Source organism: Ostrea edulis, chromosome 1 (genome assembly GCF_947568905.1).
Source record: "Ostrea edulis chromosome 1, xbOstEdul1.1, whole genome shotgun sequence".
In the NCBI taxonomy this organism is placed as follows: Eukaryota; Metazoa; Mollusca; class Bivalvia; order Ostreida; family Ostreidae; genus Ostrea; species Ostrea edulis.
Window position 1 is genome coordinate 63,262,024 of NC_079164.1, and position 13,623 is coordinate 63,275,646.

The 13,623-nt window shown below is 36.4% G+C and overlaps 2 protein-coding genes across 2 annotated transcripts in view; both read left to right on the forward strand.

Moving 5' to 3' along the window:
• Positions 1 to 361: 361 nt before the first annotated feature.
• Positions 362 to 7,378, forward strand: LOC125648033 (uncharacterized). The gene is made up of 5 exons (XM_048874926.2): positions 362 to 601; positions 2,800 to 3,007; positions 3,220 to 3,362; positions 3,799 to 3,831; positions 6,201 to 7,378. Exons 1-5 carry the CDS (start codon positions 529 to 531, stop codon positions 6,539 to 6,541), a joined length of 798 nt encoding a protein of 265 aa, XP_048730883.1. The 5' UTR covers positions 362 to 528; the 3' UTR covers positions 6,542 to 7,378.
• A 284-nt stretch (positions 7,379 to 7,662) lies between these two features.
• The window catches only part of LOC125648013 (complement C3-like), a 39,668-nt gene continuing 33,707 nt past the window's right edge, over positions 7,663 to 13,623 (forward strand). The window contains exon 1 of the mRNA XM_048874904.2: positions 7,663 to 7,848. Within this exon, the coding sequence (XP_048730861.2) occupies positions 7,793 to 7,848 (56 nt within the window). The 5' untranslated portion in view covers positions 7,663 to 7,792. The remainder of the gene's footprint in view (positions 7,849 to 13,623) is intronic.

A 13,623-nucleotide genomic window follows, 5' to 3' on the forward strand; every position in this document is an offset into this window, starting at 1 on the left:
TGTATGACTTTAATGCAATATGCAATAGTATGTTATTTTGTTCCACGGCCGGTTATACTTTTTATTTGCATTTTGTAAGGTTTTAATGCAACAGGCAATAGTATATTATTTTGTGCGTTTTGTCTTCAATTATAATTTTAATAAATTGCCTATTTATCTTTTTGGAGAAGTTATTCAAGGTAGGAGGCAGACAGACACAATATAAAGCGACAGCAAGGGTTGTATGAAAATACCATTTCAGTGGGGGGGAAAGTCTCAATATATGTCGAATCAAGGATATAGAGTAAAATTTGTTTAACTTTATTGCAGCTCTCTGTCAGGGATGGGAAAGCGACAAACAAGGAAATATTTGTGCTATACATAGAGTGAAATTTGTTTACATACCAATTATGAGCGGAAAAAATGAAGTGCAATATAATTGCTGCATTTCTCTCGAGTGAGAGCAGTGTAGTGTGGCAAGTCAGAGGGACGCGATGTAAGACTGTCTTCTCTAAGTGCCAGCGCTAACGTTGATGTACAACACGCAAAATGAAGTCAACAAGGCACATTGCAGACCTATTGCAAATAAGCTTAATATTACTTATTTCGACATCCAAAGCAGGTATGTTACCATATATTACTTATATTGGAATTTAAATACTGCAAAATACGATTATGTGACCACTTTACTTTTTTGTGTAAATTTTCTCAACCTCATTTCTCGAACCACATATCTTTGATTTTTTGCATATAATATTTAGTTTAAAATGTATGTAAATATCTCTTTCAATAATCAAATTCACATCTCCGTTAACTAATCTTATAAAACATAAAGGTTTTCTTTATAACACACACACAATTTTGAAATAAACTTTTTTTCTACTTCCGCCAGTATTTTACGTCACATTACCAATTCGACAAGGATATAGAGTAACGCCCCTGAAGATTCCAATTTTGCACAGAGATCTTAAATTCAATTGAACTAAGCAGTATATCAAAAATATTTGTCTTTTATTCCACTTAATAGTTAGCAAGACCCCAATTTTGTTATTGGAAAACGGGAAACATTTTCATTGGATGTATACCTCTTTTAATCAATTCAATTATAGTGAGTTTAACTATATACTTGTGTGCACAGTACATATTAGATTCTGCAAAATTTAAGTTTCACATACTTTAACTTTCCACTTTCAAAGTAGTTTCATCAAGGTTTTATTCCAACAAATTCTTGAAGAAATAAAACGATATTCTACATGTACCCGTGTCTTTGAATTATGAAGAATAATATATTGGTACATGTCCGGTGTTTCATCAAAGTATTAACCTATGTTTGAAAGCTTACGCTCTCTTGTTGGCACCGTGCAAATGTGTCCATTACTGGATTACAAATGTTATAATGAAATACATAAATGTACCGGTATTCAATGCAAAAGAAAGAAATAATTTGCACCAAATTTTGAAACTGATCATTTGTTTGATGGTTGAACCTTGTGTCCGATACATTCTGATGAACTTCTAACACTTTAGTTTTATATTTACACATTGCCCCAGTGCCTCTTGGTGACATAACCTTTCCGGAAAACGTGGAGCGCTCGAAAAGCGTAAATTTTTACACTGTAGTATCTCTCAAAAATGTTTTGTCTAAGTATTCAGTCACTTAAGAAACGTCTTCAAATCTGCGTCATTTGAATGACTTCACAGGTTGTTTTTTTTAAATACTTTTAAATCTAAATTCAGCCACTTAGGCGCACCGCATTGCTCTCTTCTTTCTTTGATATACGATCGGGATTTCGGAACGACTGGTGGTAGTTTTTCAATTTACAAAATATTCCTGGCTAATACAATGTATATTCATGCCTGTTTTGTCCATTGTTCAGCTTATGCTGCAACATTCTGGGAATTCGACCAAGAAGAAAAATCCCTCTGAAATACAAATATGGCAAACTTCTAACAGGAAACTTGAATAACCATTGACAGTTTTTGAATTTCAATGTCAACCTACTTCCTTATCCAGATATTCAGTGTATTTCAAAATAAAACAATCAACAGGATATAGGTATGATTTTCCATGAACCGCTAATTCTCACCATAACTTGTATACAAAAAATAATTAATTTCTCTTTATTTTATATCTCAGTTTTAGTTTTGAAAATGTGTGGGGTTTTTAATCAACCCGAAATGACGCTTACTTAGAAAATGAAGTCATTAAGCTAACCCAGCACACTAAGAACATCACTTTAGTTTTTGATGGTTAGGTCTCACTTGTAAGTGGAGGATAGTTCTGGGACGGTTGATTGTTAAAAGCGTGTGTAGGAAAAAATATGCACACTGGGGAATTTTCCGTTTCAAAGGCATTCACCCTCGCTGCACTCCAGCTTTTCCATCCCAGTTGGTCTCTTTCTGTTTTGGTAGTTCTTCGCCAAGCTGTATTCGGCCTTCCCACTTTTCTTGGATTCCGGGTCAGAGCTACTGCACAGTGTTTGGTGTTATCCATTCTAAGCACGTGATCAATCCAATTCTATCTTCTGCTGCATATGATGTTACTGATGTTATCTGTTTTCGTTCTAACAATGAATTATTAAGATGTATTTACGAGTCTGTAAGTTTTAATGCGAAAATGTCCAATATCACGTCAGACCCCACGCCACTCACTTATGGAAGTGTCGCATCTTACAAATTACGTGCAGCCTTCAAACAAAATTACAATTTTAATTCATTTTGGGGAAAAAATCTCTCCCCTCCCAAAAGCCATCTTTTACTATCGTCTAATTTCTAAATGCACGATTGAATTTTTAAATTCGTGTAATTAAATTTCTGCAGACAAAGGGAGAGAGATAATTACAACAGGGAGAACTAAGGTGGAGAGTTCGAATTATCCGCAAAAGTACTCACCAAATGAGGACAAGGAATGGATATTCAACCAGACGACAGGGATGTGGGTGATGACAATACAACAACTCCAGCTGCAGGAATCTACGCAGTGCCAGAGCGACTATTTAATAATACGTCTGTCAAAGTCCTCTCAGTCGTAAGCATAACAATACTTCAAGGAAATATAAGATGATGATATCAAAGTTGTGAGATTGGAAATTTTAATGACTGGTTTCATTCTTCATCTACCGACAGAATTTAATTGATATATGTAAACTGAATATTGAAAAATCTGTTTAAAGAAGATTTGAAAATTCTAGAAAATAAAATTCATAGGTAGGTTACTAATCCGCCCCCTTTTGTGTTTAGGACTCCTATAAAGCTTTGTGGTAGCGCTGATACTGGTCGCACGTTTGTCTCAGAGGGCCCTTTCCTTCGTCTTGAATTTCATTCCGACTCCAAGTATGAAGAGAAGGGATTCTCCATTGAAGTGCAGCACGTTATGAATGAAGGTATGAACACAATCATTAAAATGCTGGAAATACATACGAGATTTGGAAAAGACCGCTCTTTTGTAGTTTTCATTGCCAACTATATTACAACCTTTCTGTCTATGCATATTTTTATGCATATAGACTTGAATAGCAAAGTTTGTTTTTATGTATGGGATATGTATCGGGAAATTGTGAAATAAATGAAGCTCGGAAAATAAGTTTGTATATAGAATTAATACTTTGTACATGTAGGGAAAATTAAGTTTATAATGTATATCGTCTTCCGCTCTTTTGACATGAAACAAGAATATTTTTTAGGAAAAATATGCATTCGAGATTTCACATGTCTTATTTCATAACATTCATGTACATATATGAAGTTACCAAGCAAATCCATATAAAATCCTGTCTTTGTTTCCATTCGATGTAAACCATTTTTACTTGTGTTTTTCAGCCGATGCAAAAATTGTTTTGAGTCGAAAAAAAGGTAAATATACGAAAAGTATCTTTAACTTTCTTAGGGATACAGACAGAAGATAAAAGTACCGGTGTTGTAGCATAGACACAACATACCCCCCCCCCCCCCCCCCCCCCCGCATAGACTTTCCTCCCGGAAAAACGGACCCGGGATTGATTTTCCCCAAAGGGGAAAAAAGCACCCCAGCATATAAATTTCCCCTTATGTACAAAGTCGGTATAGAGTTTCCCCTTGGGCGGATAAACCGCCCTCGTATAAATTTTCCCCCTCTTGTTTCCGGATTTCATTTGTTATAGTTTAATGAAATAGATATGCGCTCATTAATATTATGATATTCATAAAATAAACGAACATTTTTTTGTTGTTGAGATGTTGAAGTTGGGTTTACACGCTGAAAACTTTGAATTGCATATAGTAAATACAATATGCTTCCCAAAAGACCTTAACGATTGTCAATAGCATTAGGATTTTTCGTAAAAAGTCAACTAAAGGATATACAATTAAAATATCTGAAAAGTAAAATAGATGCACAGTATAAATCAAAGTAACTTAATTTTCCCATTTATTTAAATTCTAAATAAAAAAAACCATTCACTTCTTCCCAACTTCACTATTTCAAATGTTACTAGTAAATAACGATAAAGACTTGACATGTCTGAATGAATTTTAATATATCATTACACGATTTGAATAATTTCCTTCTTTAAAAAAAGATAAGATGATGATTGTTATACAAAAGACCCTGCTCAAAATTAAAAGCAATAATAAGAATTCCTGGGTGTAGATAAGTAAGAGAATTCTGATAATAGAACTGGAAACGGATACATAGCTAAAATGTAAGAAGGGGGAAAGCGTACTGTCATTTAGGGAAAAATTCTATACTGGGACGGTTTTTCCTAGGGGGTGGATTGGACCTGGGTTAATTCTTCCTAAGGGAAATTCTATGCCAGAACCATCTTTCCGGGGGATGTCTATCCAGGGCCCGTTTTTTCCGGGGGGGGGGGGATTCTATGCTACAACACCGTTATGATTATTGAAGTTTTCTTATTTTTCACATTTTTATGCATTGTGTGTAGTTTCTTACTCTGCTCATCAGAGTTTTGTTCTAAACTTTAAACAACAGAAAGAGAAACAGTCATCAAATCATTTAACGATAAGGTAAAGAGTTTTATAAAAATTCTAAAGGCGATTCTATGTTTAATGATATAAATTTTCTTGGCCTCAAATGAATACTCAGCGAAACTAGAGTTGTTTACAGTTATTATAAGGTGTATTGAATGAACCTTGTCACATATTTACAGTGATTTTCTTTTGTTGTTCAGGTATTGTATCTAGTTATCATCAATAGGGTTTTGTTATCGCATATGTGATAAAACGAGCTCCTCCCACCTTGTTATCGCATGGGCGGTACTAACATCAGAATTACACAATAGAAACAAGACGGTAATAATTCAGTTTTCTTGAAGTTACTTTTGCTGTTTCACGGGCGAAGCGTGCGCCGATCGATGTCTGGGGCATTGAAACAGACGAGAAGTGTTAAGTAACAAATACATGTATATACATACCTGTGACCGTTTTTGCAGTCAGTAACTCTCTCTTTCTCTCTCTCATTTTATAAAGAGTTTGCTAATGCAAGTCTTTAATCCTTTTCCCACTTTAATATTTGTGTTATACAGCCACCAATATGTGATAGATACTGCCAGGGATAATCAGTTTTCGTTAAGTTAGTTTTGCTGTTTTACGGGTAAAGCGTGCGCCGATTGATGATGGACGTTGAAGCAGACAGGAATTGTTATGGAACAGATATACACATACCTGTGACCTTGTTGTTTTTTTCCAGTCAGTAATGTTAAATCTCTCTCTCTCTCTTTCATTTTATAAAGAGTTTGCTAGTGCAAGTCTTTAATCCTTTTCCTACTTTAATATTTGTGTTATACATGTTTTCTTAAAACATTTGTACAAAATACATGTATAGAATTAAATTCCTGAAAAATTATTTATGAAGCCACGAATATGTGATTGATACTGACAGGGATAATCAATTTTCGTTAAGTTAGTTTTGCTGTTTTACGGGTAAAGCGTATTAAATTTTTTATACACATGCATCTATGGCAATCTACCATTGTATTGAATGTATGGTTCAATAAATGTAAAATGAGAAGCTTTTGAAATATGTGACAAGTCGGTTATCTTCTAGCATCCTCGTAAAATTCACATTATCAAAGAGATGGGCGGCCCTTCTCTCACTCGTGCGCTCCGCGCACTCGTGACAGAAGACCGCCCATCTATTTGATAATGTGAATATTACTCGGATGCTAGATGATAACCATTACTTATTCTACAACTATATACGTATGCACTTATTGCCCTGTTCACAGGCACGGAGATCAAGTTGGTGACTCATGTGGAGAATGAGGGGCTGTTTATCGTACTTCTGGGGGTATTGGCTCTCGCTGCACTCGTTTTCTTCGCAATGTTGGGATGTTTCATCGTGGGAGTAATGAAGAGACGTCACGAGAGAGTGATTCAGCGGGACATGATCACACGTCTGCAGACTCAGACCGGTAACACAGCCGTGATGGGTAGACGGTACAGTCGAAAGGGATCCATGAAAGAGCACAACAGACCGGACTTCCTGCGCAGCTTCTCCAATCAAAGCACAACCGGACTTCTTAGTTACCAATCTGCTGGCTATCCTCAAACTGCAGAACACGTGTAATGAGCGCATGCTTGTCGTCTTCAGAACAGCAATGGTAGTCAACCATGTTGAAACGACATCAATTTTATGTATGATTACGAGGACGTAATTTTTTTTATATGTTCAAAGTCCCATGACATCAAACGGTTTACAAAGTTAATGTACAACCAAAGATCACGATTCATGTTTGAATTTTTGTTGTGATAACAATCTCTTGAATCTTTAAGCATGATCACCATAACACGTGTCAGGAGATTGGATCTTCATAAGTAGTCACGTGTTTTAGAATTTTTGACTACAAGTTCCAATATGTAGTTTAGCAGACACAATGTTGACACATCTCTGCATGTTTAGTTTTAAAATGAGATATAAACATGCATAAAAAAATTGTTGGAAGTGTATACTTGTATCATTTTACCATATATGATGGTCACTGCCAACATTTTGTTTATTCTGGGGGACCAATCTTATTTTTAAAAGTTGTCCGTAAAAATTGTTCACGGAATACACGCACATAGTTTTTTGTTCATTTTGTGCCACACCATTTTCGTTAAGAGCACCACTCATCTGTTTTTATTTTTGGATTTCCGTCGTTGTGACGAGGAAGTGCCGCATTTTCTGACATCTTTTCATGTTTGTTATCGTTGTTTGATGTACAGTTGTAATTATGTCCTTTTTGTATTAACAGACCTTGTGTTTCAGGAGGTAGAATGAATAAGCTTGTTTTTGAATGGTACAGATATAGCTGGTTCTATATACGGGTTTTGTTGTATCACTTTGTGCATACTGCCTTTTATGTTTTTAATTTTACAATTACAATTTAATCATGGTACAATAAATATTGAAAAATTACAAGAACTCATTTTCTTTATTTGAAAGCCATCAAGTTGAAACTTTCTGATTTTAAAACATGGATTCTTGGTATAAACCAAAGTATATGTGATTTTCCTTTTTCATGCATCTCCTATAAAAACCAGGCCCAATGCCAAGAATTGAAAATGCAAGATATAAAGCTTATATATCATAGATGTTCAGACATTATCATTTAAAATCGTATGGGAAAAAACCAAGCAAACAGCTGTTTTACTGCAAGAGAGCAAGCCGATATATATATATAACAGATACGAACAAAATTCTCTTTCGTAGACTCCACTTGTTTATAAAAACATTTACATGAAGGTATTTTTGGAAATGTCTGCATCAGATGTGAACATTTGCAGAAGAGCGTTTGGCATTACCTGGATTTCAGATTAAAAGTCTGAACGTTTAGTCATGATGATGAAAATATTCATTTATGTATTTCTGACCATCGTACAAGTGACAAGCAGGTAAGATGTTCTTAAATTGTTCTGTAATTTACACAAAAAGCTGGCAGACTGTATTGAAATCATATTTACTTCTAACATGATTTTCTATTTAAAATAGGATAAAACATATTACAATGTGAGAGTAAATATGATTAATTAGACATATCTGTTTTTCCTGTAATTAATGGTTACCATGGTAATGACATATACAATATATTGCATGAAACAAATATCTACAGTTATTCTTCCATTATTTCACCGTATTTTTGCTAGCTATAGGAGTGAAGGGGATGAGAACCTCGGATTACATCTACGTGTAACAGTATCCAACTCAAAATGATTAGCAGACACTGACGCCTATAATGATATAATGGTCATTCTTTAGTGATTAGCAGACACTGACGCCTATAATGATATAATTATCATTCTCTAGTGATTAGCAGACACTGACGACTATAATGATATAATGGTCATTCTCTAGTGATTAGCAGATACTGACGGCCATAATGATATAATTGTCATCCTCTAGTGATTAGCAGACACTGACGCCCACAATGATATAAGTATCATTCTCTAGTGATTAGCAGACACTGACGCCCATAATGATATAAGTATCATTCTCTAGTGATTAGCAGACACTGACGCCCACAATGATATAATGGTCATTCTCTAGTGATTAGCAGACACTGACGCCCACAATGATATAATTATCATTCTCTAGTGATTAGCAGATACTGACGCCCATACTATTATAATTGTCATTATCTAGTAATTAGCAGACACTGACGCCCACAATGATATAATTATCATTCTCTAGTGATTAGCAGGCACTAACGCCCACAATGATATAATTGTCATTCTCTAGTGATTAGCAGACACTGACACCCCAATTATCAATTATATAATTTTCATCCTCTAGTGATTAGCAGACACTGACGCCCACAATGATATAATTGCTATTCTCTAGTGATTAGCAGACACTGACGCCCATACTGTTATAATTGTCATTCTCTAGTGATTAGCAGACACTGACGCCCACAATGATATAATTATCATTCTCTAGTGATTAGCAGACACTGACGCCCATACTGTTATAATTGTCATTCTCTAGTGATTAGCAGACACTGACGCCCACAATGATATAATTGTCATTCTCTAGTGATTAGCAGACACTGACGCCCACAATGATATAATTGTCATTCTCTAGTGATTAGCAGACACTGACGCCCACAATGATATAATTATCATTCTCTAGTGATTAGCAGACACTGACGCCCATACTGTTATAATTGTCATTCTCTAGTGATTAGCAGACACTGACGCCCACAGTGATATAATTGTCATTCTCTAGTGATTAGCAGACACTGACGCCCATACTGTTATAATTGTCATTCTCTAGTGATTAGCAGACACTGACGCCCACAGTGATATAATTGTCATTCTCTAGTGATTAGCAGACACTGACGCCCATACTGTTATAATTGTCATTCTCTAGTGATTAGCAGACACTGACGCTCACAGTGATATAATTGTCATTCTCTCGTGAGTAGCAGACACTGACGCCCACAATGATATAATTGTCATTCTCTAGTGATTAGCAGACACTGACGCTCACAATGATATAATTGTCATTCTCTATTGATGAGCAGACACTGACGCCCACAATGATATAATGGTCATTCTCTAGTGATTAGCAGACACTGACGCCCACAATGATATAATTGTCATTCTCTAGTGATTAGCAGACACTGACGCTCACAATGATATAATTGTCATTCTCTAGTGATGAGCAGACACTGACGCCCACAATGATATAATAGCCATTCTCTAGTGATTAGCAGACACTGACGCCCACAATGATATAATTGGCAAGATGTAACTTAAGGAAACAACCAAACAATGGAAACAAACTTTTGAAAAACGCCTTTGAACTTGGCATGGGTTAAAACATGTATTTGGACCACAGCTTCGTTTTGTCCATGGTGATACGTAATCAAACATCTGGAAGAAACAAAATACAACATGGGTTTTTTACTTGGTCTATAAATGATACAATAAGCAGAGGTATTCAATCAGTGTTAAAACTTTATATAACCGTCCCTGATAGTAAATGTCATCGTCTCCAAATGTAATATTCAACTTAGTTCATCATGTAAAGTCAGAGTACCCACATACATACAACAGATAACCCCTTAATAGTAAATATCACTATCAATATTCAACTGTTCATCATGTAAAATCAGAAAACTCACCAACATACAACTATTTCCTGTCACTTTTATGTCTTTAACAATTTCCTATTACTTTTACGAGTGGTCATCCGGCCTTCAAAGTTTTAGAACCCATTTCCGTTGTCGTTTTGGCATGTGCTTTAATTATGTAAACAAACTTGTAACATTACTAAGTTCATTTCTAATTTTCCTCATTTGAAGTCAATCCACGTTTCGAGATAGAATGAGATTTCATTCCATTCAAACAAAGTACGTCCAATCTTATTTTTATCTTTTGATTAAAAAAAAACGAGTGTCAACAGACCTTCATTATTCGAATGATTCAAACACCTTTGCTGATTCTTTAGATCACATACTACATATATTTGAAAACTGGACATCCTCTCCCAATTATATTTTGTCTAAGAACTTGGTAATCAGGCTAATCACCGGAAGCCGAACACATGATACGAAAGTGTCGGGTTTTTTTAATTTTGGACTCATCATTTTCCAGAAACAGACTTTTCGCTTGTAAACATTTTTAGCCCTCGCGATTTTTTTCGTCGTAGTTCCCTTCCAATTCATCATACCCAGGTATGTGACAGGGGCTTCAACAGTCTCGTTTAAAGTCAGCATTTCGCAAATTCTATGGTCGTTATGATGATCTAGTTTGCCAATACAACCTATTATTTGACCTGTTTCATGCTGATTGTGAGGCCGTTCTTGACACACTTATTTTTACTATGGATTACTCTGTTTACCTGATCAAGACAAAGGGCTCAGTGCGGGTGTGACCGGTCGACAGGGTATGCTTTCTCCTCCTAGGTACCTTATTGTATCTCTGGTATGCCCATGGGGTCCATGTTTGCCCAATTAAATCTTTATTTTGTATTCCTCATAGGAATTATAAGATTAATCATTGTTCGTTATCTTCGCCTTACATATATGCTTAGTGCTACGGGTCGTAACAGTGAGGATTTTATAACGTGCCAACGCCTGTAGCGACACGGAACCTCCGTTTTTTAAGGTCATACCCTAAAGACCTGTATTTCTCACCTCTAAATACCGAGCCTGTGGTGAAGAAACAATCATTAGTTATGCTTCCGCCTTAAGTTTGTCGCTGCCATGGCACGAGTGGGGCTCGAACTGTCGACCTCCTGTTTACAAAGCGAACGCTCTACCACTCAACTACCGATACCGGTCCCGGGTTTTCCTAGGTTTTCGAAATATAAATATGCCCAAATAATGATCGGTCATGCGCCATTGTAATTCCTTTCACTAGAATGTCTGATCGATTAACAAAAGTTTGAACTTGAACTTTCCTGCCACGGTTTTGTGGGTGCAATTCTGTTAAATTCTCATCAGAATGATCAATTTTCCTTTTTCATAGAGTTAATTTCTTTAACATATACCATCTTAAAACGTTTTACGGAACTCTCATTAACTTTACTGTTCAGGTTGGGATTGAAGTTTGCTACCGCCATAGCATTGTCTTGTTCCAATTTCGTAGCTATGTTCAGGGCTATATGTAGTGTGTGATTTCGTAGCTATGTTCAGGGCTATATGTAGTGTGTGATTTCGTAGCTATGTTCAGGGCTATATGTAGTGTGTGATTTCGTAGCTATGATCAGGGCTATATGTAGTGTGTGATTTCGTAGCTATGTTCAGGGCTATATGTAGTGTGTGATTTCGTAGCTATGTTCAGGGCTATATGTAGTGTATGATTTCGTAGCTATGTTCAGGGCTATATGTAGTCTGTGATATGTAGTGTGTGATCCCCGCCTTTTTGTTAGTGTTGTTGTGAATCGCTGATTTTGTGCCATCTTTTCTGGGCCAAATACCTCTTTAGAATATTTTTTTTACTTGCAAAGCATAGTAATATCCCCTTGATTGAATCTCACGGGATTACACCTGGTCACCGTATCAGTACATCAGTACTACATACCTAAGGTGGTGAGTTTCTCCTAAGGTGGTGAGTTTCTATTCGCAGCTTAAAAATTACGTTATTCAACTGGTGTCAATTTTCGGCGATTTTTTGTTGTTGTGATCCTAAGATCCTCGCAAACAAAGCGAAAATTGGATTATCGCGAAAAAAAATTATACGATATTGCCTTTGCCTCAGCTGTCACAGACATTTTAGGCGCGCTGTTACAACACTTCATGTGGTCTACGGTCATCTGGCTTACGACCATGACCATAGTTCATCGTCTCCAGTGTCCTACCATTACAGGAGGACTATAACTATCTACAGTCGCCTGTACAGTATCATTTTGATAGTAGAGGTCGCTCACCGACATGTACGACAGGAATACCCAGACATCATTCACCGTCCAACTTGCCTGTCGACGGTCATATTACCTGTTCCTTGACCAATCCTTATATCTCTGCCTGGGATTTATCAAAGTATTTGCAATCTAATGGATGCTCTAATTGGACTACCTCTATTACTAAATTTAACAACTTACAGCTAAATGTGAATGACCGAGTTCGGACAAGTGAGTAAAAATTTGTCCCTTGAGGGTAAAGTAAATCAGCTGTACAGATGGCACACAAATCAGGATCGTTCACTCACATTTGATGACTTGAACCGTAAGTTTAAAAACATTTCCGTTTTCAAGAATGGCCCGAGACCTTGAGCATACAATTCCTAAGTGCATATCAAATTCTAAGTGAGACTCTTGAAGATAAAGTCGACCTATTACTGTCCTTGGTATTGAAGACGTTTAGAGATTAGTGGGGCACGTTTTCTTACAGGCTATAATGTTGGCACGTATTCTTACAGGCTATAAGATTGTTGCGACAAGGGAGCAGGACAGCATGTGGCTATCGCGAAACCTAACTTCATTGGGATAACCATCGACAGATGATCTCAACATACGGCAAAGGCTACCTTTGGTAAAAACAATTAGAAGTGAAATGATTCCTTGGACTTACACGGAGAAGCAATGGAATCCGCAAGCACAGTGACATCAGGAAAGCATGGTGTGAAGTATCTTCGTGAACCAGAGTCGGATCAATCCAAGTCCAAATCGAGATACTGGTAGACAACATGCTACAGTCGAAGCTAAACAATAAGGCAGCAAAATCTAATTTAAAATGACGGATTGTGGAGATCCGTATTTGTTTCAATGGTGTTAGACTGGGTCATTTAGTTAAGGATAAGATTAATTACACGACCAAAGGGTACCAACAGGTCTTTAAACGACAATGGATCGGGGCAACAGCCGTAACTCCAACTTAGGTCAGCAGTGATATCCTACAAAGCCAGGTGACAGTTCAGAGAAAGTTTCGCAGTAAACATCAACGACTATCAAACAAACATGAAAGAAACGCAGACAAAGGAAATAAAAAAAAAGAGGGACCAACACATCAAATCCAATGCTGACTGGACAAAACCCATCATCGCACAGAAAACATCTGTTCTGGGAAACCTGATGCTGGTATTAATAACACTATGCAACAGCTAGTATTTACTTCGATGTTCAGATTAAGCTTGACAGTCAATTTCAGAGAAAGGGTTGCAGTAGTGGATACAAAAATAAAAATCATCTCTGATATAATTCGATGAATACCAAGTCACCTATTT